The sequence below is a fragment of the Podarcis gaigeae genome, assembly GCF_964106915.1.
Source record: "Podarcis gaigeae genome assembly, chromosome: 10".
Classification (NCBI taxonomy): Eukaryota; Metazoa; Chordata; class Lepidosauria; order Squamata; family Lacertidae; genus Podarcis; species Podarcis gaigeae.
The window spans coordinates 12,133,910-12,154,082 of record NC_139686.1 but is presented as its reverse complement, the minus strand read 5'-3'; the positions used below and the strand labels follow the sequence as shown (position 1 = coordinate 12,154,082).

At 47.0% G+C, this 20,173-nt stretch overlaps 2 protein-coding genes across 3 annotated transcripts in view; one reads left to right on the top strand and one right to left on the bottom strand.

Moving 5' to 3' along the window:
• The first annotated feature begins 1,009 nt into the window (after window positions 1-1,009).
• Window positions 1,010-18,068, top strand: LOC310826193 (sulfotransferase 6B1-like). The gene is made up of 6 exons (XM_083700916.1): window positions 1,010-1,223; window positions 3,572-3,756; window positions 7,025-7,151; window positions 10,781-10,875; window positions 12,443-12,626; window positions 13,623-18,068. The coding sequence occupies exons 1-6, from the start codon at window positions 1,079-1,081 to the stop codon at window positions 13,739-13,741; spliced, it is 855 nt and encodes a 284-aa protein (XP_083557042.1). The 5' UTR covers window positions 1,010-1,078; the 3' UTR covers window positions 13,742-18,068.
• Window positions 16,388-20,173, bottom strand: part of CMAS (cytidine monophosphate N-acetylneuraminic acid synthetase) — a 16,535-nt gene continuing 12,749 nt past the window's right edge. The window contains exons 7-8 of one of the 2 annotated variants that reach the window (XM_083700742.1): window positions 19,525-19,678; window positions 16,388-18,335 (exon numbers count right to left, since the gene is read on the bottom strand). In XM_083700742.1, the coding sequence (XP_083556868.1) occupies window positions 18,139-18,335; window positions 19,525-19,678 (351 nt within the window). In that variant the 3' untranslated portion in view covers window positions 16,388-18,138. Of the gene's footprint in view, window positions 18,336-19,019; window positions 19,137-19,524; window positions 19,679-20,173 lie in introns of those variants that run through there. The other variant, XM_083700743.1, reaches the window with a different exon arrangement.

Sequence of the window (20,173 nt, the reverse complement as noted above, 5' to 3'; positions counted from 1 at the left end):
AACAAAGCGCATTACTTCCGGGTTTCGCTATTCGCACATGCGCAGACGGTCAAAATGATGTCACGCGCATGCACGGAAGCGGCAAAACACGACCCGCGCACGCACAGATGGGCAGTCATGTCTTACGTTCTGTTCAGGATGCGAATGGGGCTCCGGAACGGATCCCATTCGCATCCTGAGGTACCACTGTATATATATTTGAAGCTGCCCAGAGTAACAACAACAACAACAACAACAACAACAACAACAACAACAACAATAGACTAGGACATCCTTCTTTTCATCGTAAAAATGTTGGAGGGTAGGCTCCTATCCTCGCTGACTAGGGATGGGCAAAATTGGCAGTTTCAGTTATCTATGCTGCTTATTTTTTTCATTGAGATCTGCCCTCAATGCTATCATGGGCAGCAATTACATCCTTTGAACTTAGGAAAATACTTGTATTGACTCCCTTGGGTCCATCTAGCTCCATACTGTCTACACTGACTGGCAGCATCTCTCCAGGCTTGGAGATGCTGGGGGCTGAGCCTGGGACCTGCATACCAAACGCAGGTGCTGTGCCACCAAGCTATGACCCTGCAGGGGAGTGAGCTTGCTGCTGGGCACCGCGAATTCTCCAACTTCATTTCCTCCTTCAAGATTTACTGTGACGGGAGAGAACACAGTGTATTTCTACAGAGCTATGGTGCTATTAAGGACACACACACACACACCGGCTCATTAGGAACTCATTAACCTCCTGAGACAACACACCACTCACACCAGGAGCCCCATTTGTTAATGAGTGCACCGCAATCATTTGTACAATTACAATCCTGGTTATTTTCCACTGTTGCGTTTTCGCTCATTTCTGTGCCAGAAGCCAAGTTTCAGTGAACTAACTCCCAGATTTGCTGTTTATCTGGATAACCTTTCTGTTCCTTTGCATTTATTGTAATCCATAAAGATAAGCCCCCAAATGCCTCTTCGAGATGTTACAAAGTGCATAAATGGGTCTTTTCCAGCTCCTTTCTTGCTCAGTCGCTGCTAATAATCGCCCGGGCTGACCAGAGGTTTCCTTCTCTCCTGGTTTGGGAAGATGTCGTCGTGCAGTGAAGACGATCTCATGCACACCTTCAACGGCATCACTTTCACCATCAGGACTTCGCCCGAGCTCTTAAAATCCCTGGACACGTTTGACGCTAGAGAAGACGACATCCTTTTGGTTTCGTACCCAAAGTCTGGTAAAGTCTCGCTTGATTCCTAATCTACGCCTTCTTATTCCAGGCTTAGTTAACTAGAACAGTAAATTCTGTGTGAGCGAGAGAGAGAGAAGCGGAGAAGAGAGGAAGGGGGATTGAGAGCCACGATCTTAAGGGTGTACCCCATAAACTGCTTGCTCTTCTGCCGCCGCCCCCCATGAAAGCTTGACTTAACTCCGAGAAGTGATACCAACACTAAACCGGAGAGAGCTGTGGTGGTCTCATTTGTTTATTTATTTAAAGCATTTACATGCCGCTCTTTCCCCAAAAAGCCTTCCCGGTGCAGCTTACAAGAATCAGTAGCGAGACAGTCCCTACCCCTCACGCTTACAATTTAAAATACACAGCACATGAGGGAAAAGGGATGGGGAGGGAGGAGGAAAAATGCAGGTTGTTACACCTGTTCTTAAGGTTACAGTTCTTATAATATAGTCCCGTATAGTTCCGTCTACAGGAATACTGGCTGTCTTTGAGTAGCCCCCTATGTCCCAATCAGATCTGGTTTTTGACGACTCATGGTAGGATCACGAGAGCAATAGGCCTGGTAGTTAATGTGCAAAGTATCCTTGGTATTGAATCTGTATTTGTTGTGAACCCTCTAGGAAAAGGTTGGTTTAAAAGACAAAAAAACAAAAACTTGACTTTTCACCCCCACCCCTGGCATGACTGGATTAGTCAGCTGGAAGACTTAATTGCTTAGTAAGTGTGCAATTAATCAACTCAAACATTAATGGGCAGCTTTAAGGACTCAGGAGTTAATCATGCAAGTCATTGGCCGCACTGTCAATTGTCGGAAGCGATTAACAAACTTTGTTCATAGAGTCAATCAATGACTCCATGATGACAACGCTCTACTTCCACTGGTTCAGTGACACAATGCTTTTCCAGTTTCTGAGCATTGCTGGTACAAAGATCGCTGTTGCGCTCAGGATTTGCTATTATTATTAGTATTATTATTATTATTAGCTTCCCATAAGTAGCTCACTGGCCGCTGTGAGAACAGGATGCTAGGCTGTTATTGTTGTTGTTTAGTCGTGTCCGACTCTTCGTGACCCCATGGGCCAGAGCGGGCCAGGCACTCCTGTCTTCCACTGCCTCCCGCAGTTTGGTCAAACTCATGCTGGTAGCTTCGAGAACACTGTCCAACCATCTCGTCCTCTGTCGTCCCCTTCTCCTTGTGCCCTCCATCTTTCCCAACATCAGGGTCTTTTCCAGGGAGTCTTCTCTTCTCATGAGGTGGCCAAAGTATTGGAGCCTCAGCTTCAGGATCTGTCCTTCCAGATCCTGGAATAAACAGTAGTATTTAGATAATATCTGGGATACGAAGGGAAAATGCAGAACTGTCTGCAGAACTGTGCCGGACAATAAATTAGCCACCACGCCACACAGATAAGAGAGGCACGGCGGTGGGGTTGCCGTGAGGCTTAAAAATGGTAAATTGATGTGGAGAACTGAACTCAAAAGCATGGAAAAATGAGAAACGGATAGAAACTGAAACAGACAGATCTACTGTACATCTCCCTAGCTAGTACTGAGCTATTGCAAGTGACTTGCAAGGTTCCTTTGGTACAGTAATTTTGAGGAGCACAGTCACATGCACTCCGGTTTGAGGAATGCTCTCCTCTTGCCCTAAGTGGGGGAGGGGGGTTAGGAACCATATCCCTTCCCAGTTAGGACAGGATGAGCTCCCACTATCAGTAAATGTACAGGGAGCCCTTTAAAAAATAAAGAGCCTGCAAAACCTTGCTTCTTTCTCTTGTGGAGCACATTCCAGCATTCAGTATTTTTCCCCTTCTCTTCTTCAGAAATGAAATTGACCAGATCCAAAGTTGCTAGTCAAACAAACCCATCCTTTTACTTCGGGTTTCATTGCTCTTTAGAGAGGAGCATCTTCAAAATAAACCCGCTAAGGTTCCTTGTCCTCAATCTGCATCAATCTGGAGGCAATTATTTCTTATCCTTGGCAATTAGACCGTTTATGGTTCTCCTGTGTACATAACCTCCATCACCCAGTTTATCAAGCCATATATATTCAACACTTTGCCGGTACAGTGGTACCTCGGGTTACATATGCTTCAGGTTACAGACGCTTCAGGTTACAGACTCCGCTAACCCAGAAATAGTACTTTAAGAACTTTGCTTCAGGATGAGAACAGAAATCGTGCTCCGGCGGTGCAGCGGCAGTGGGAGGCCCCATTACCTAAAGTGGTGCTTCAGGTTAAGAACAGTTTCAGGTTAAGAACGGAGCTCCGGAACAAATTAAGTTCTTAACCCGAGGTACCACTGTATTGTTCATGCTTTCCCCCCCTTTCTTTTCTCCTCTCCCGCAGGCACTCACTGGCTGGCTGAGATCCTCATGCACCTCTATGCACCCAGAGTGTCTTTAACATCCCCGATTGAATTTGGAGATCTTTCCAGACTGGACCAACTGGACCGTCTTTCAGGCAAGAGAATCATTCCAACCCATTTGGATGGCAACATGCTGCCACGCGCTTTTACACTCAAGCAATGTAAGGTGAGATTTGGGCGGGGTATTATTTCAGGCACTGGGGAGGAAATAAATAAATAAAAAGGTTCCCGAAAGCCGCCCAGTGAAATCTGGTAGGCAGCCCTGGTTTTGCAGCTAGGTACGCATCTTGATCTCAAAATGATATTTTTGCAAGCCTCCCCAAACTCTGCCGAACAGTGCATGAGATTCCTGAGGTCTCGGCCCTCAACCAGGGTCTGCGCCTCTTCAAGGGAGAAATAAGGTGCAGCAGAGTCTGCATTATTGTTGAAATATAATAATGATAATAAATTTTATTTATACCCCACCCTTCCTGGCCAGAGCTGGGCTCAGGGTGGCTAACACCAATAAAATCACAGTAAAAAAATAATAGGAGGAAAAGGGGGGGAGGGGAAAAAAACCAATTTAAAATACAGATTAAAATGCAATTTAAAATGCAGCCTCATTTTAAAATAGCTGATAAATCAAGACCATCAGGGGAAGGAAACGTAAGGGTCAGACCGAGTCCAAACCAAAGGCCAGGCGGAACAGCTCTGTCTTGCAGGCCCTGCAGAAAGATGTCAAGTCCTGCAGGGCCCTAGTCACTTGTGACAGAGTGTTTCATCATATCGGGGCCAGTGCTGAAAAGGCCCTGGCCCTAGTTGAAGCCAATCTAACCTCCTTGAGGCTCGGGACCTCCAAAGTGTTGTTATTTGTGGACCTTAAGGTCCTCCGTGGGGCATGCCAGGAGAGGTGGTCCCATAAGTCCCGTAGGCCGCATTTATTAAAACCTATTTACAACTTGAATGCTGATGAAGGGAGTGCAGAGCTTATAGCAGGAGCAGTTTGTCCTTCCTCGCCCCCTGGCGTTTCATTCAGAGCCATCCCACAAGCTGCCTCTGCTTTTCACCTCCACAGCACCCCACTGAATTCTACCCCATTCCTTCCCAGCTTTCAAAAAGGACAACTTTTCCTGTGACATCATGCCCCTGTCACCTTGGCCACCTGCCAATTCTCCTGTTTCTTTCCACTCCTGGGGGTGGGGGAGAAACAGTACTTTTGCATTGCCAGTGGTTTTTAATAGCTCGATACAGTTGTACCTCGGAAGTTGAACGGAATCCGTTCCGGAAGTCCGTTCAACTTCCAAAGCGTTCGAAAACCAAATCGCGGCTTCTGATTAGCTGCAGAAAGCTCCTTCAGCCAATCAGAAGCCATGGAAGCCCCACTGGATGTACGGGTTCCAAAAGTATGTTCGCAAACCAGAACAATCACTTCCAGGTTTGCGTCATTCAGGAGCCAAAACGTTTGACTCGCAAGGTGTTCGGCTTCTGAGGTACGACTGTACTTGGTTCCTCATTGTTCCTTAATGGCTCTGCACTCAGGAAATCTGGACAGGCTGGTTTGCATAAGCTAATCTATTGTCTGGCATAGTTCTGCAGCTTGCATTTTCCCTTCATATCCCAAATATTATCTAACTACTACGGTTTATTAATTTCTAATTTTTGCTAACAGACTCTGGAACCCTAGCTGTAACAATAAGTTAACAGAAAAACCTGGGTGGTATTCAAGCTAAGTTTTACTCAGGGTAAAAGGTAAAGGTAAAGGGACCCCTGACCATTAAGTGCAGTCGTGGCTGACTCTGGGGTTGCGGCGCTCATCTCGCTTTACTGGCTGAGGGAGCCGGCGTACAGCTTCCGGGTCATGGGGCCAGCATGACTAAGCGGCTTCTGGCGAACCAGAGCAGTGCACGGAAACGCCGTTTACCTTCCCGCCGGAGCAGCACCTATTTATCTACTTGCACTTTGACGTGCTTTTGAACTGCTAGGTTGGCAGGAGCAGGGACCGAGCAACGGGAGCTCAGCCCGTCGCGGAGATTTGAACTGCCGACCTTCTGATCGCCAAGTCCTAGGCTTTGTGGTTTAACACACAGTGCCACCCGTGTCCCTTTTTTACTCAGGGTAGACCCACTGAAATGAATGATCTGGGGGCTGGACTAGATGTTTGCTGGGAAGGAATGGGGCAGAATTCAATGGGGTGCTGTGGAGGTGAGAAGCAGAGGTGCTGGACTAGATGTTTCTCATGATTCCTTCCAACTCTACAATTCAATGAATCAATGATTCTATGATCAGGACTAAGGGCTCAGCCATACTTCATTTTGTGCCCTGATTTGTAGGTGCACGCCTGTGCTTTCCAGGGTCTGAGTCAGGTCACTCTGCTTTCCCTGGGGAAAACCTGCCGTTTCCTGCTGAATCGGAACAAACATAAACTCGCAAAAAACCTGATTAACGTTTGTTCCAATTCAGTGATAAACAGGATTTCTTGGTGGGACGAAAGCCCCCAAACGCTTGGACCTGTCACTGAGAAGCATGCACCTGCATGCACAACTTGTAGTACAAGTCTGGATGAGCCCTTAGCTACGATCAATCGTTTCAGCAGGTCTGCATTGAATAAAACTTATCTCTGCTGTGATTTGGGGGGGGAAACAGTAGCTCAGCGGTAGAATTCACACTTTGCCTTGCAGGAAGTCCCAAGATGAATTCATGGCTGCTCCAAGTCTCCAAAACTCACCGCTAGTCAGTATAGCCTTCGGCAACCTGGTGTTCTCCAAATGTTTTGAACTACAACTCCCATCAGCCCCTGCCAGTATGGTCATTGATTGGGGATGATGGGACTTGTAGTCCAACAACACAAGGTTGGGTGTGTGTGTGTAGAGATCATATTGAGCACTAGCTGGTGGCTGGTGCGCCTTGGTACCAATATGGCAGATGCTAGGCAGGGGTCTGTAAGGTTTACCTCGCCTGGGCCGGTTCACTCCAGCAGAGATCCCTCCATGGGGTGGATCACGTGCACCCCCACGATTTCTGGTGTCTACAACTGCGCAAACGCAATTTCCAGCATCTGTGCATGCGCAGACAAGATTTGTGGCGCTACGGAAGCGAGTCCCCACGCCTCGCTTAGGTGCGCTGGTTTAGCGCAGAACGCAGGGACTCACTGAGCGGGAGGCTCAGTTTGGGGACTGCTCGTGGGCCGGTTAAATGACCCCTGGGGGCCACTTGTGGGCCATGGGCCTTAGGCTGCCTACCTCTGTGCTGGGGAGACCAGGAATTGGTGGCTCCATAGTCAATTTTAGGCAGATCTACTCCTTGACTGGTTGTAAGAAGGCAGGCAGGTGGGGCATTGAGAGTGGTGGGGGCGATGCCCCATTCACTCTAACTGAGGAGCTTCCCATTGGCCTGACTTGGTAATAGAGCACCCTTTGGATTTCACCGCCTTATTAACATGTTGTCTTCATTTGCAGGCTATCTACATCATCAGAAACCCAAAAGACATTGCGGTTTCCATGTATCATTATTACAGAGACAATCCAAACCTCCCCACCATCGATTCCTGGCCTGTTTTCCTGGAGATGTTCTTAAGAGGAGACGGTAAGAAGACTGAATAGCACCTTTCCTCTCTCTCGCCTTGCAAATTCTAGTGCATAGTGACAAACCCAAGTGAAAATAATACAAATTTCCCTTCCATGGTGGCTGGCTGTATTGCTGCAAATGAGAGAGGAAGTTAAATGCTTCTGAAGACCAGTTTCTGGAAACCTCCAGAGAAGCGAGTGATCTTGTGCTGAGATCCTGCTTACTGGTTTTCCATAGGCATCTGGTTGACCAAGATGAGAAAGGGATGCTAGACCAGGTGGGCCATTGGCCTAATCCAATAAGTGTTCCTTATGCTCCTGTTTTCCCAAGAGATCATCACCTGGATTATTGGCGTCTGTTTCCTGCTTGCTCCCCAGAACCTCCAAGTCCTTAAAGGGTTTTTGGACTTGTATATGTAGAAACCCCCTACCTTTTGTTGTTTAGTCATGTCCGACTCTTCGTGACCCCATGGACCAGAGCACGCCAGGCACTCCTGTCTTCCACTGCCTCCCTCGGTTTGGTCAAACTCATGCTGGTAGCTTCAAGAACACTGTCCAACCATCTCATCCTCTGACGTCCCCTTCTCCTTGTGCCCTCCATCTTTCCCAACATCAGGGTCTTTTCCATGGAAGTGACCAAAGTACTGGAGCCTCAGCTTCAGGATCTGTCCTTCCAGTGAGCACTCAGGGCTGATTTCCTTCAGAATGGAGAGGTTGGATCTTCTTGCAGTCCATGGGACTCTCAAGAGTCTCCTCCAGCACCATAATTCAAAAGCATCAATTCTTCAGCGATTGGCCTTCTTTATGGTCCAGCTCTCATTTCCATCCCCCTACCTTAAGTTGGTTATTTTGGAATGTCAGATCCAAGTTCTGAAGACCACAAGGCAGACACTCTGATTGCAGCTGCATTAACCCTCAGCTGAGGTCAAGGGCATGAGGCCCTGGTTCCTGTTATCAAAACATCATTTTACTGCATGGCTGTAAAAAGAAAAAGAATAAAAAGCTCCCACAAAGCTGGAGATCCAAAGATCAACCGAGCAACAAATTGAATTGGTGTCATTAACAAAGGAACGCAAATTGACGCTGTGATTATGTAGGATAAGGATCAAAATAGTAATTTGAAGTGTGACTTGAGATGGCTTCCTTTCTCCCTTTATGTTCCATCGTGGACTTGATTTGACTTAAATGCAATAAGTGGACTTAGCTGGATAAGACAACCGGTCCATTTAAGGCAGAGCTGGGGAATGTTTATTTTTATTTATTAAATTCCTATGCTGCCCTTCACCCAAAGATCACAGGGTGGTTTGCAATATAGAAACACAAAAATGCATGCCCTAAGTACAAACAGAAACAATAGTACCCCTGCCCACAATATTATAGATGCTGCTGAACTCCAGTTCACATCAGCACCAGCCAATGGTAAGGGATGATGGGAGTTGTAGTCCAATTGTATCTGGAAGGCTGCAGGTTTCATACTCTTGCCTGAAGGACTGGTAATGTTCACAGCAACAGAAAAAGTGTAAAGGGCAGGGGAATCTTTGGCCCTCTAGATGTTGCTGTGCTATGATTTCAATCTGGCCCAGACAGTATGGATAATGGTAAGAATAAGAATAAGAATTTATTTATACCTCACCCATCTGGCTGGGTCTCCCCAGCCACCCTGGGCAGCTTCCAACAAAGTATTAAAATACAGTGGTCTGTTAAACATTAAAAGCTTCCCTAAACAGGGCTGCCTTCAGATGTCTTCTAAAAGTCTGGTAGTGGTTGTTCTCTTTGACATCTGCTGGGAGGGCGTTCCACAGGGCGGGCGCCACTACTGAGAAGGCCCTCTGCCTGGTTCCCTGTAACTTGGCTTCTCGCAATGAGGGAACCGCCAGAAGGCCCTCAGCGCTGGACCTCAGTGTCTGGGCAGAACGATGCTCCTTCAGGTATACTGGACCGAGGCCGTTTAGGACTTTAAAGGTCAGCACCAACACTTTGAATTGTGCTTGGAAACAACATCATTAGTCCAACAACATTATAGTCCAACAACATCTGGAAGGTGACGTGTTCCCCACTCTTGTCCTATAGGACAAGACTTTTTATTTTTATCTCTCTCTCCTCTGTGGTGGATTGAGTGAGCGAGACCAATAGTGAACCCAATTGTCAAGAAAGCAGTTTCTAGACATGCTGTAGAGCAGTGTTTCCCAACCTTGGGCCTCCAGCTGTTTTTGAACTACAATTCCCATCATCCCTGACCACTGGTCTTGCTAGCTAGGGATGATGGGAGTTGTAGTCCAAAAACAGCTGGAGGCCCAAGGTTGGGGAACACTGCTGTAGAGGGAAGTCAAGGGCAGATAGAGCTCATCAACCTGGGAAGAGAACTCATCTAGGAGAAGGAAATCCTGACCCCAAACATCCACTGCCTTGTGGAATATCTTCAGGAAATGAAAAGACTAAGGAGTAGAAATCCTACACAAATCTGGTGCAGGGTCCAGAAGAAGAAGAAGAAGAAGAAGAAGAAGAAGAAGAAGAAGAAGAAGAAGAAGAAGAAGAAGAAGAAGAAGAAGAAGAATTTATTATTTATACCCCGCCCATCTGGCTGAGTTTCCCCAGCCACTCTGGGCGGCTCCCAATCGAGTGTTAAAAACAATACAGCATTAAATATCAAAAACTTCCCTAAACAGGGCTTCCTTGAGATGTCTTTTAAAGATAAGATAGCTGCTTATTTCCTTCACATCTGAAGGGAGGGTGTTCCACAGGGTAGGTGCCACTACCGAGAAGGCCCTCTGTCTGGTTCCCTGTAACCTCACTTCTCGCAATGAGGGAACTGCCAGAAGGCCCTCGGCGCTGGATCTCAGTGTCAGGGCTGAATGATGGGGGTGGAGACGCTCCTTCAGGTATACAGGACCGAAGCCATTTAGGGCTTTAAAGGTCAGCACCAACACTTTGAATTGCCCCCGGAAACCTAATGGGAGCCAATGTAGGTCTTTCTGGACCAGTGTTATGTGGTCCCGGCAGCCACTCCCAGTCACCAGTCTGGCTGCCGCCTTCTGGATTAATTGCAGTTTCTGTGTCACCTTCAAAGGTAGCCCCACATGGAGCATGTTGCAGTAATCCAAGTGGGAGATAACTAGAAAAAGGTTGGATGGCACCTTGTACGCCTCCTTCCGGCAACTCCTGCAGCCAAGCTGGTGCCAAATGTCTTGCTCTGCTTTCCTTTGAATCACAGGTCGAGAAGGGAGTCTTGTCGTCTGGTATCCCAAGACCTCCATACACACTGACAACACAGCAATTTGACTTCACCCTCAGAGGTTCACTCCATTGTCTCTCGAGACAAACAGATGCCAGCAACCTCTCTGACTGGGTACTGAATGCGTGACAGCCTGAAAGAAGCCAAAATTTGACTGTGGCTATACATAATCTTTAGGAGGGCCTATCTTCCTCTTGTATGAGTATTTCACTCCATCCTTCTGGCTGTGCAGAGTTCATGGAAATTTATGTATTTATTTTATTACATTTACACTCAACCTTTCCTCCATTTTTCTCCCCTCCCCCATTTTATGTTCACGACAGCCCTGTGAGGTAGATTAGGCTGAGTGGGGGATTTGAACGCCTGGTCCAGCAAATGCCTCCAATAATATTCTCACTTTTGCTCTCCTTTTCTAGTTGTCTGTGGATCCTGGTTTGATCACGTCTTAAGCTGGGAGAAACACACCGATGACAAAAACACTCTGTTCTTGTTCTACGAAGATATGAAACAGGTAAGACTAAAATCTGCTTTTTCCCCAAGTAGGAAGAGAAAAGCAAGGCAAATCTAAACTCAGCAAACTCCTAAATTCCTGTGAAAGTTAAATTTATGATGCTCAAGTAGCAAACAGTTAAAAGACATTTATCCCACCTTTCCTCCCAAAAAGATCAGAGTAGCAAATGTGATCCTCCCTCTACTTTGACCTGAATCGGGAGCAGGTGGCGCTGTGGTCTAAACCACTGAGCCTCTTGGGCTTGCTGAGCAGAAGGTTGGCTGTTTGAATCCGCACAATGGGGTGAGCTCCTATTGCTGTGTCCCAGCTCCTGCCAACCTAGCAGTTCAAAAGCACGCCAGTGCAAGCAGATAAACAGGTACTGCTGTGGCAGGAAGATAAATGGTATTTCCATGTGCTTTGGCCTCCGTCAGTGTCCTGTTGTGCCAGAAGCGGTTTAGTCATGCTGGCCACATGACCTGGAAAACTGTCTGTGGACAAATGCCAGCTCCCTCGGCGAGATGAGCGCCGCACCCCATAGTTGCCTTTGACTGGACTTAAATGTCCAGGGGTTCTTTCCTTTACCTTTTTGTTACTTTGACCTTGCGAGGTATGTTAGCCCCAAAGGTTACCTAGTGGGGTTTCTGGCCGAGTAAGAATTTGAACTCAGGTTCCTTTATTAAATGCTCACATGGCATCCCGAGAGGGAATAAATGTGGAATGTTAAGTTGTTCCCCCACCTTATGTCCTTGCAAGGTAAATAAAGGTAAAGGGCCCCCTGACCATTAGGTCCAGTCATGACCAACTCTCATCTCGCTTTACTGGCCGAGGGAGCCGGCGTACAGCATGACTAAGCTGCTTCTGGAGAATCAGAACATCGTACGGAACCGCCGTTTACCTTCCCGCCAGAGCGGTACCTATTTATCTACTTGCACTTTGAGCTGCTTTCGAACTGCTAGATAGGCAGGAGCTGGGACCAAGCAATAGGAGCTCCCCCCGTCGTGGGGATTCGAACCGCCGACCTTCTGATCAGCAAGTCCTAGGCTCTGTGGTTTAACCCACAGCACCACCCGCGTCCCTTCCTTGCAAGGTAGCACCTGTGTTAATGCTGCCAGCGGAGCTTGGGCAATTCAGTACCAGGAAGATGGGTGGGAAGCTTCTGTTCTGCCCATCTTTATTTAGGCATGACAACCAAGAAGTAGCTGAGTTCATTAGTGCTTCCTTCCTGGTAATTCTGTAGAACAGAAGTGGGAAATCTGTGGTCCTCCAGGTATGATTGGACTCCCAACTCCCTTTATTCCCCAGTCAGCTTGGCCAAGGCACAGGGATGATGGGAATTGTATTCTAGCAAAATCCAGAGATTCGCAGGTCCTTGGTTCATCAGATTACTGCCTTGGGTTCTTCTGCGATTCAGGTGCAAAATTGTGCCCGCTTCAACCCCCCCAATCCCCCCCCATCCACCCATAGCCCTGCCCGGTCTTTGCCGAAAAGCACAAAAACGGCTACGATTTGGTGTGCTCCCCATTCACTTCAATGGAGCAGGTGCCTGCAGCAGCTCACCCCACCCTCTGCTGTTTGCGTCTCCCAGGACCTCCCAAAGGTTGTGAAGAAAGTCAGTGCTTTCCTGGCGCTCAACACCAGCGAGAGCAGGATCCACGAGATCTGCAAGAAATCCTCATTCAGCGAGATGAAAACCAACACGGAGAAGGAGAACGATCCGAACCACACGGTCTGCGCGCTCACGTCCAACCGGAAGCTGGTATTCCGAAAAGGTAAGGGGAGGCGGAGGAGGGTTGAGCAAAACTGGTCCATTTCTGCTTCTCCCGCTCTCTCATTTCTCCAGCCTGAAGTTCAGGCCACTTCATTGCTGCTGCGTTCGTTTGAATTTTTTAAAAAATGAATAAATAAATGTCCTCATGGAAACCAGCAATTTAGTGCATGCTTCTCATAAATAGCCATGTTTCCAAGCAATTTTCCTTTCGCCGTGCCCTATGGAGAACTAGAATAACCAACTGGTGGGATGCTATAGACAGGATCCTCTGTTTACCCCCAGGGGCTGCGTTTTTCAGGTGAATGAGGACTCCAGTCGTCCCCCCCTTTATCTCCCTTATCTTATCTTAATTTCCCTGCTTCTCTCTCCTGTTTGCCAACACTCCTATAATCCACCCAGCCAGTATTGCAGGACAAAGTGTCTGGGTTTATCTGAAACTAAACAGAGGCCAGACACAGCGAAGAAAACAAGAACATCATGAACAGGTGAAAGGGTTGACAGGGTGGCAACCCGAAGAAAACCTCGGCTGGAACGGGCAGAGGCGAAGCCTTTAACGTAGGACGTCCCAAGTTCAGTCCCAGGGTGAAGTTTGCTCCGGCTACATGGCTGGGATGGCAAGAGCCTTGGGGGCTGTGGAAGGTAGCCAGCACTGAGCACAATGCACCAGGGAGCAAAAAATAAATAAATGTTTAGAGCTGGGAAGACATCTAGCTCAACCCACTGCTCAATGGAGGATCTGCAAGGCAGGATGCAGCTGCGGCAATCCAATCTGTACAAGGATTGGTTGGAAAGAGAGGAATGGGGAGAGGAACCAGCCGGGGAACCCCCAAGGGGAAAAGACTCAAAGCCAAGGAGATGGTGGTGGGATGACCATGAGTGGTCAAAAGACTGGGAGAAGGATGAGGCATTGGAAGCTGAAGAGGCAATAGGGTTTAGTGAGCAGTCAGAATCTGCGACAGAGCGCAGTTTTAATTTTTTCCCATCGCTCATTCTCCAGGTGCCGTCGGCGACTGGAAAAACCATTTCACTCCCAAACAGAACCGGATGTTCGAAGAGACATTTAACAAGAAAATGAAATTTAGCGAAGTGGCAAAACATCTTGTCTACGAGTTCTGATTGTGACGGCAACCAGCCACCAGCTGGCGACTGTACGGAAACGTTTGTTGGGGAGGTCTGTATATATTTAAAAAGGCTTGAATTCTCCAGACTTTGGGGTTATGTCTCTTCTAAAAAGGAAAGCGGAAAGTGTAAATGTGGGAAAGGGTGACCAAATGTTGCAGTTTATCTGTCCATAATCTGAAGCCTCTCCACTCCATTTCACTTACACCCATTTTCTGTTTTCTCCTCCTCCCTCCAAACAGTCTGTCCCCACTTGATCACTGGGGTTCCTGTTCCTTCTGATTTGACAACACTGCAAATGTTTGGCTTTGGTATCACCTGCTAATATTGACTTCTTGTGTATTGGCAGTGGCAGTGTAGTGGTTAGAGTTCTGGACTCTGACCTGGGATACCAGGGATCAAATCCCCACCCAGCCATAAAAGAGACCTACTGCAAACGAGTCTGTCAAGCATGAAACTAGCCATTTAAGAGGCTAAAATAAAGTCACAGCACAAGGAGAAATTGTTTGACCCTAGCAGGCATTGACAAATTGCAAGGGGGGAAATGGCACTTTTCCATAATGTCAAGTTTGCAGAACTAGATAGACATGTTTTGCTAATGAGAAGATTGGAAAACGTTTATTGAGTATATGGGGGGGGGGGAATTGTGTACACTTGAAAACCTTGGCAGCATTAAGATAAATTCAACAGTGTAAATAAGTTTTGATGGATGCAATAATGGAATCCTGAATGGTTTAGTTTTTGTAAAATACGCAGGGATTTATGATATGCAAAATGAACCATGGAAAGAGAAGAAGCGAAGTCACTGATATTTTAAGGATGTTTAAATGAGTGTTTTAAACTGTAAAACAGAAAATTTAATAAAAATTATATACAAAAAAGAAATGTAAAATGCAGAAATGTAAGACTTCCAGTTTATATCTGCAAAAAGGCAAAACTGTTAGATGGGGAACTTGCGCCGTACTGATGTTTGCTAGTCTCCATCTGTCACTGAGAACATAAGAACTCTACTAACCCTTCCCTCCATCTAATCTTCTGAAGCCACCCAAGTGGATGGCCAACACTGGCTCTTGTGGGAGTGAGTTCCACAGTCTAACTAAGCACAGACTATTATCTCGGACCCTGGTCTATGCCGACTGCAGCTGATGGAAACAAAAACTTGGCAACATCTAGAGGTGAGAGGTACTGCGCCCCTCTGAGATCGGGTGCGTTCTTACGGATAGACCGACCCCTCTTAGACAGCCATTTATCGGGCCGTGATGTGTGCGATGCCAATATCCCCATCCTGCAGCCGCTTATCCGCGCTTAGAATTCAATCCCTCTGCCACAGAGGATTTTATAAAGAAAGCAGGGGAAAAATATGTATCGCTCCGTGGGGACTATTCTGGCAGTCGTTTTTACGAGCGCGCCTGCAACCATTTAACAAATCGGCGTCACAAATTATAGCGGGGATGCGTAAATGAAAAGAGCCGGAGGCTGCGATGTGCTCAAAACCCCTGGCAATTCTGTGCTTCTGGCTTTGGAGGAGGAGGAAGGTGGCAGCAACATCTAGTGGCTGAAACAGGAGGCAGAGGGGAAGCATCCGATTTTTGCAGTTCTCAGGGCAGCTGCTTTCCAAGCAAACCCCGTTGATTTTAGAACATCCCCCGCTGAACCTTGCAAAGGGAGCACAGTTACCTTCGACTTGATCAGCTAGTTACCCCTGGAATGGTACAAATCATGCTTGCCCTGGGTCTCTAGGGCAAAGGATCGCCAGTCCAACCTATTAGTACACCCCCTCCGCACCTCTGCCTCTTATCCTCACAAGCATCCAGTGAGGTGGGTTATTTATTTATTACATTTATATCATAAGTGAGATAATATCCAAGGAGCTCAAGGTGGCATACATGGTTTTCCTCCTCCTCATTTAACCCCCCAGGACAACCTTGCGAGGTAGGCCGAGAGGCAGTGACTGGCCCAAAGAGGAAAAACCAAACCAAACCAAACCAAATCAAACCAAACCACAGAAGTGTGTTTTTTTAAAAACCGTTTTTATTCTTGGATAGAAAAGCGAAGCCTACTCTGATTAAGATTTCTTTTAACCTTTGGCAGCTCATTACCTGAGCTTATAAATAATCAACAAGACAAATCAATTATCATTCATATATATATATATATATATATATATATATATATATATATATAGCGCCTTTTACCCAACCAAGCAACTGAGCAGTAGAGGTTCTCCATTTCCAGCTCCCAGAAATTTACTAAACACAAAGGACACAACATAACTCCACCCGCTGGAAGAAAATTTATCCTATACAGTATTTAAGCAAGTAAGAAGATTCCTGCTGCGGGAGGCCAAGGTCCATCTGATACAGAATTCTGTTGCTACCTGAGTGCAACAGCACTCTCCTGACTTGCAAGTCCCAGCACCGGGTAATTTTCTGAATACAACAGTCAGAAAACAGTACAACCCACCCTCCACTCACAAGTAATTCAATATAAATTCATTGCTCATCTTTCTGCTTAAGTGGTGAGGTCACAGGAGAAAGGAAGATCATTCCTTTGGTACTAAATTATCAACTCCTCTCCTGTCTCTTCCAAACTGGTCAAAATACACCCCAGTTTACACCTGGCTATTCCATTTTTTTTTGGGGGGGGAGGGGGAACAGAAGATAAATATAGCCAAACATATTTGCAGGTATTCTGCTCACAAGAGAGGGGTTTTCCTCCTCTGGAGAGGTGACCTGTTTTGAATGTGGAGAACCGCTAGGTTTTTAGAATTGGTTTCAGAGGTGCATATATCCAGTCTTGCCAGAAAGCGATTTCTGAGAAGAAGGTAGAAGACTGCAAAGCACATGCTTTAATCCAGTGCATATTGGATCTATGCATAAATGTGACCCAGCCAACATTAAGCAAGGGTGATACAAGTCTCTATGTGTGCGGTGCTTGCAAACAAACAGAGCACTTCCAGATTACGATTACTGGCCCAGAGTACATAGCAGCTAGCAAATGCCTCTATTGTCCTTTAAAACGAAGCACCCACTGTGCTGTGCATTGTGCGGTTAAGTGCTTTCAGGGGGAGCTTATCCTTCAGTTAAACTCAGCCCAAAAGGACAGGAGGGAAAAACGTTTATCTGACTGTGTTACGTCTTGCTGCAATTGAGGGAGCTGAATGTTTGAATGGTCAAACAAAAACCCAACCTATCCCTTGCCGATTCAGAATTCAGCATTTTGGGGAGAAGTGTTGACCCTAGCCTTTCCTCAGCATGCAAGCCACCTTCCCTCAATATATAGGAAGGGTTATAAGGCAGGCAGAATTATCATATGCACCCTCCGGGGGGGGGGGGGGACGGGACGGGACTGGGGACGTTCTCCAATAAGGGAAGAGGGATGGGAGGAGAAAAAGAGAATCAGACCTTAAGACCAGACTCAAAAGGTAGTGTGGCCTATGAACCGTTGCAAAGGTCAAACAGATAGCCAACCAGACGGCATCTTGAGCAGCAACTAATGGAACCAGGGCAGCCTATTGCTGCCTTTCCGGAGGATTATGTGTCCATCAAGCCCAGGGTTTTTGATCAAGGGTCTACGGCCCTTTCACATTACCACCCGCCTGATCCTATTAACTGGAGATGCCGGGGTTTGAATCTGGGAACTTTCCACACATAAAGCATGCATGCCACCCCTGGATTATGGGCCCCTCCACTGTACAATCCAGAACAGCGGTGGGATTCAATTTCTTGCAAACTTGAGAGTCCTTCTACATAACCTTGCTGCAGGAGCACAATTCTTGAGAGCGGACAGTGGAACGCCTGTATTCCTACTAGACAGGAGAGGGCAGACCCTTTATGACATAGAAGACCACTCCCTATTCTCTGGGAGATGCCCAGAGTGGCTGGGGAAACCCAGCCAGATGGGCGGGGTACAAATAATAACTTATTATTATTATCTCTGCAAGGAACTGAACTTTGAAAACAACAGCCCCACCTCCTTCCCGTCAAATCCGTTCCTTGCACAATAGCATTTGATACTGATAATATCCTACATTTGCCTTTCAAAAACACCCAAACCACCAAGAATCACATTTGCCAAAGAAAAACCCAGGTCCGCCCCCAGAGAGGCAGACATGAATGTTGCAAACTTTAACATTCCAGCAAGACCCATGATGTTGAGCTATATTGCAATATTGGCTTGATTTGGCTGGCTTTTTTTATGCCAGCATGGGACCACAACAGGAAACATGATGATTTGATTTAAATGCTTGGAAATCCTTGCTTTTACAATTTCCTGAGAATGCCCTTTGGGATCCATAAAATGTCAAAAAGAAAAAAAAAAAGAGCACAGTGAGTGAACGATAAGAAATGAATTAGGAGACTGCTTCCCCAAGGGTGGCAGCTTTCAGAATTTTATCAGCAGAGCTTCTTTCCAGCTGAATTCACCTTTTCCATTAGGAGGAATATGTGCTCTGCAAACTCCCGGATCGCGCCGCGGCCACCGTTGCATTTGCAGATGTAGCCGGTGGCTTTCTGGGCAGCAGGGCAGCCGTCGGCGGGGACGGCACTCATGCCAGCCTTCTTCAGGCACTCCACATCCGATTCCTCATTTCCTGCAGCGACAGAGACACATATTTGATCAGGACCCTAACAACAAAAGCCCACCGCTAGTAGAAGACTGTTGATTCCAAGCATTCATTCATCAAAGCTTCAGAGTTTCTTTCCCAGGACAATGAAGGTGCTTGCAACAGTACACCACAAAACCTAAGGTTTCATAGGCTCATAGGACTGGAGCGTTGGAAGGGACTGTGAGGATACCCAGAGCTTATAGGGTTAACAGCTCATGGGATGTTATGTCCTGTCACTGGGGGTGTGTTCACATCTTTGTTATGTGAACGTTTTACTTTCTGTTTTGCTGCGACAGGAGAAGCACCATGCCTTCGCTCTCTCCTGTTTATTTTTGCTGCTGTACAATAAAGCTTCGTAGAATAGAGAAGCTGTTGTACGAGAGTTTTACTGCATGGCTGAGATTCCTTCCACACAGGCACATCACTGCGCAAGATACTCTGCTGGTAGCCAGGAGAAGCAGGTTGGCTCAGTGGAAGCGGACTGGATGCCACAACAGTCCTGCTGTTCACAGCCTAATCGGATGATCAATGGAACAGGGACACCCCCCCAGGGGTCATCTAATCCAATCACCTGCACTGAAGGAATCACAGCTGAGCAGGAGAACTTCTCAGCACATTGGGAACAGGAGCCTTTGCTTGGTAAGCATCATAATTTTGCTTGTATTCTTCAGGAGAAGATGAGATTCTCTAGGGTGGCCAATCTGTGGCCTTCAAGATGTTGTTGGACTACAAATCTGATGGGAGCTGTAGTTCAACAGTGTGTGGAAGGTCAAAGGATGGTCATCCCTAGATTAGACCAAACACATAAAAAACAACAACACACCAAACCCTTAAATGCAAACTTCGACTAGATACTTGATACTTTCTAGATACTGTCATAGATACTTTAGATCAGGGCAGACCAACCTTGGCATGGAACCCACGGACTGCACCACTGCCTTGATGTTTGTGCTGGAGGTAAGGCCAAAATTTGGCGCCCTTCCATCCCACATGCAATATAGTGTATGTAATAAAAGCTTGTGGGTTGGCTTTCCAGTTGTTGATGGACTCCAGCTCCCAGCAGCTCCAGCCAGTGCAGCTAATAACCAGGGATGATGGGAGTTGTAGTCCACAGGCTCCCCATCCCTGACATACAGCACAGAGCCCGATTTTTCAGGTGGAGATCAGGCCTCACCTAAATACGCCACTTCCTTCCAGCAAAGCCCCATTTCCTTCCTCCATTTCTCTACGACCAGCAGCTTGTCAGCCACGTTGACTTCCGCGGCACAGCCCAACTTCATGGCAGAAAGAGTCTTCGATGAGCAGTCCCTCTCGGAGATCAGCCGCACCTATGGACACAAGAGGAGCCAGCAGGATCAGGCCAATGGCCCACCCAGTCCAGCATCCTGTTCTCACAGTGGCCGACCAGGTGTCTGTAGGAAGCCTGCAAGGGGGACGTGAGCAAGGGGGGCGTGAACCTCCATCCTTCTGCCCGGACACTGAGGTCCAGTGCCGAGGGCCTTCTGGCGGTTTCCTCGCTGCGAGAAGCCAAGTTACAGGGAACCAGGCAGAGGGCCTTCTCGGTAGTGGCGTCCGCCCTGTGGAACGCGCTTCCACCAGATGTCAAAGAAATAAACAACTACCAGACTTTTAGAAGACATCTAAAGGCAGCCCTGTTTAGGGAAGCTTTTAATGTTTAATAGGTTATTGTATTTTAGTCTTTTGTTGGCAGCCGCCCAGAGTGGGCGAGGTATAAATAATAATAATAATAATAATAATAATAATAATAATAATAATAATAATATAGTACTATCCTGTCCTGAGCAACTTCCAGCAACTGGTAT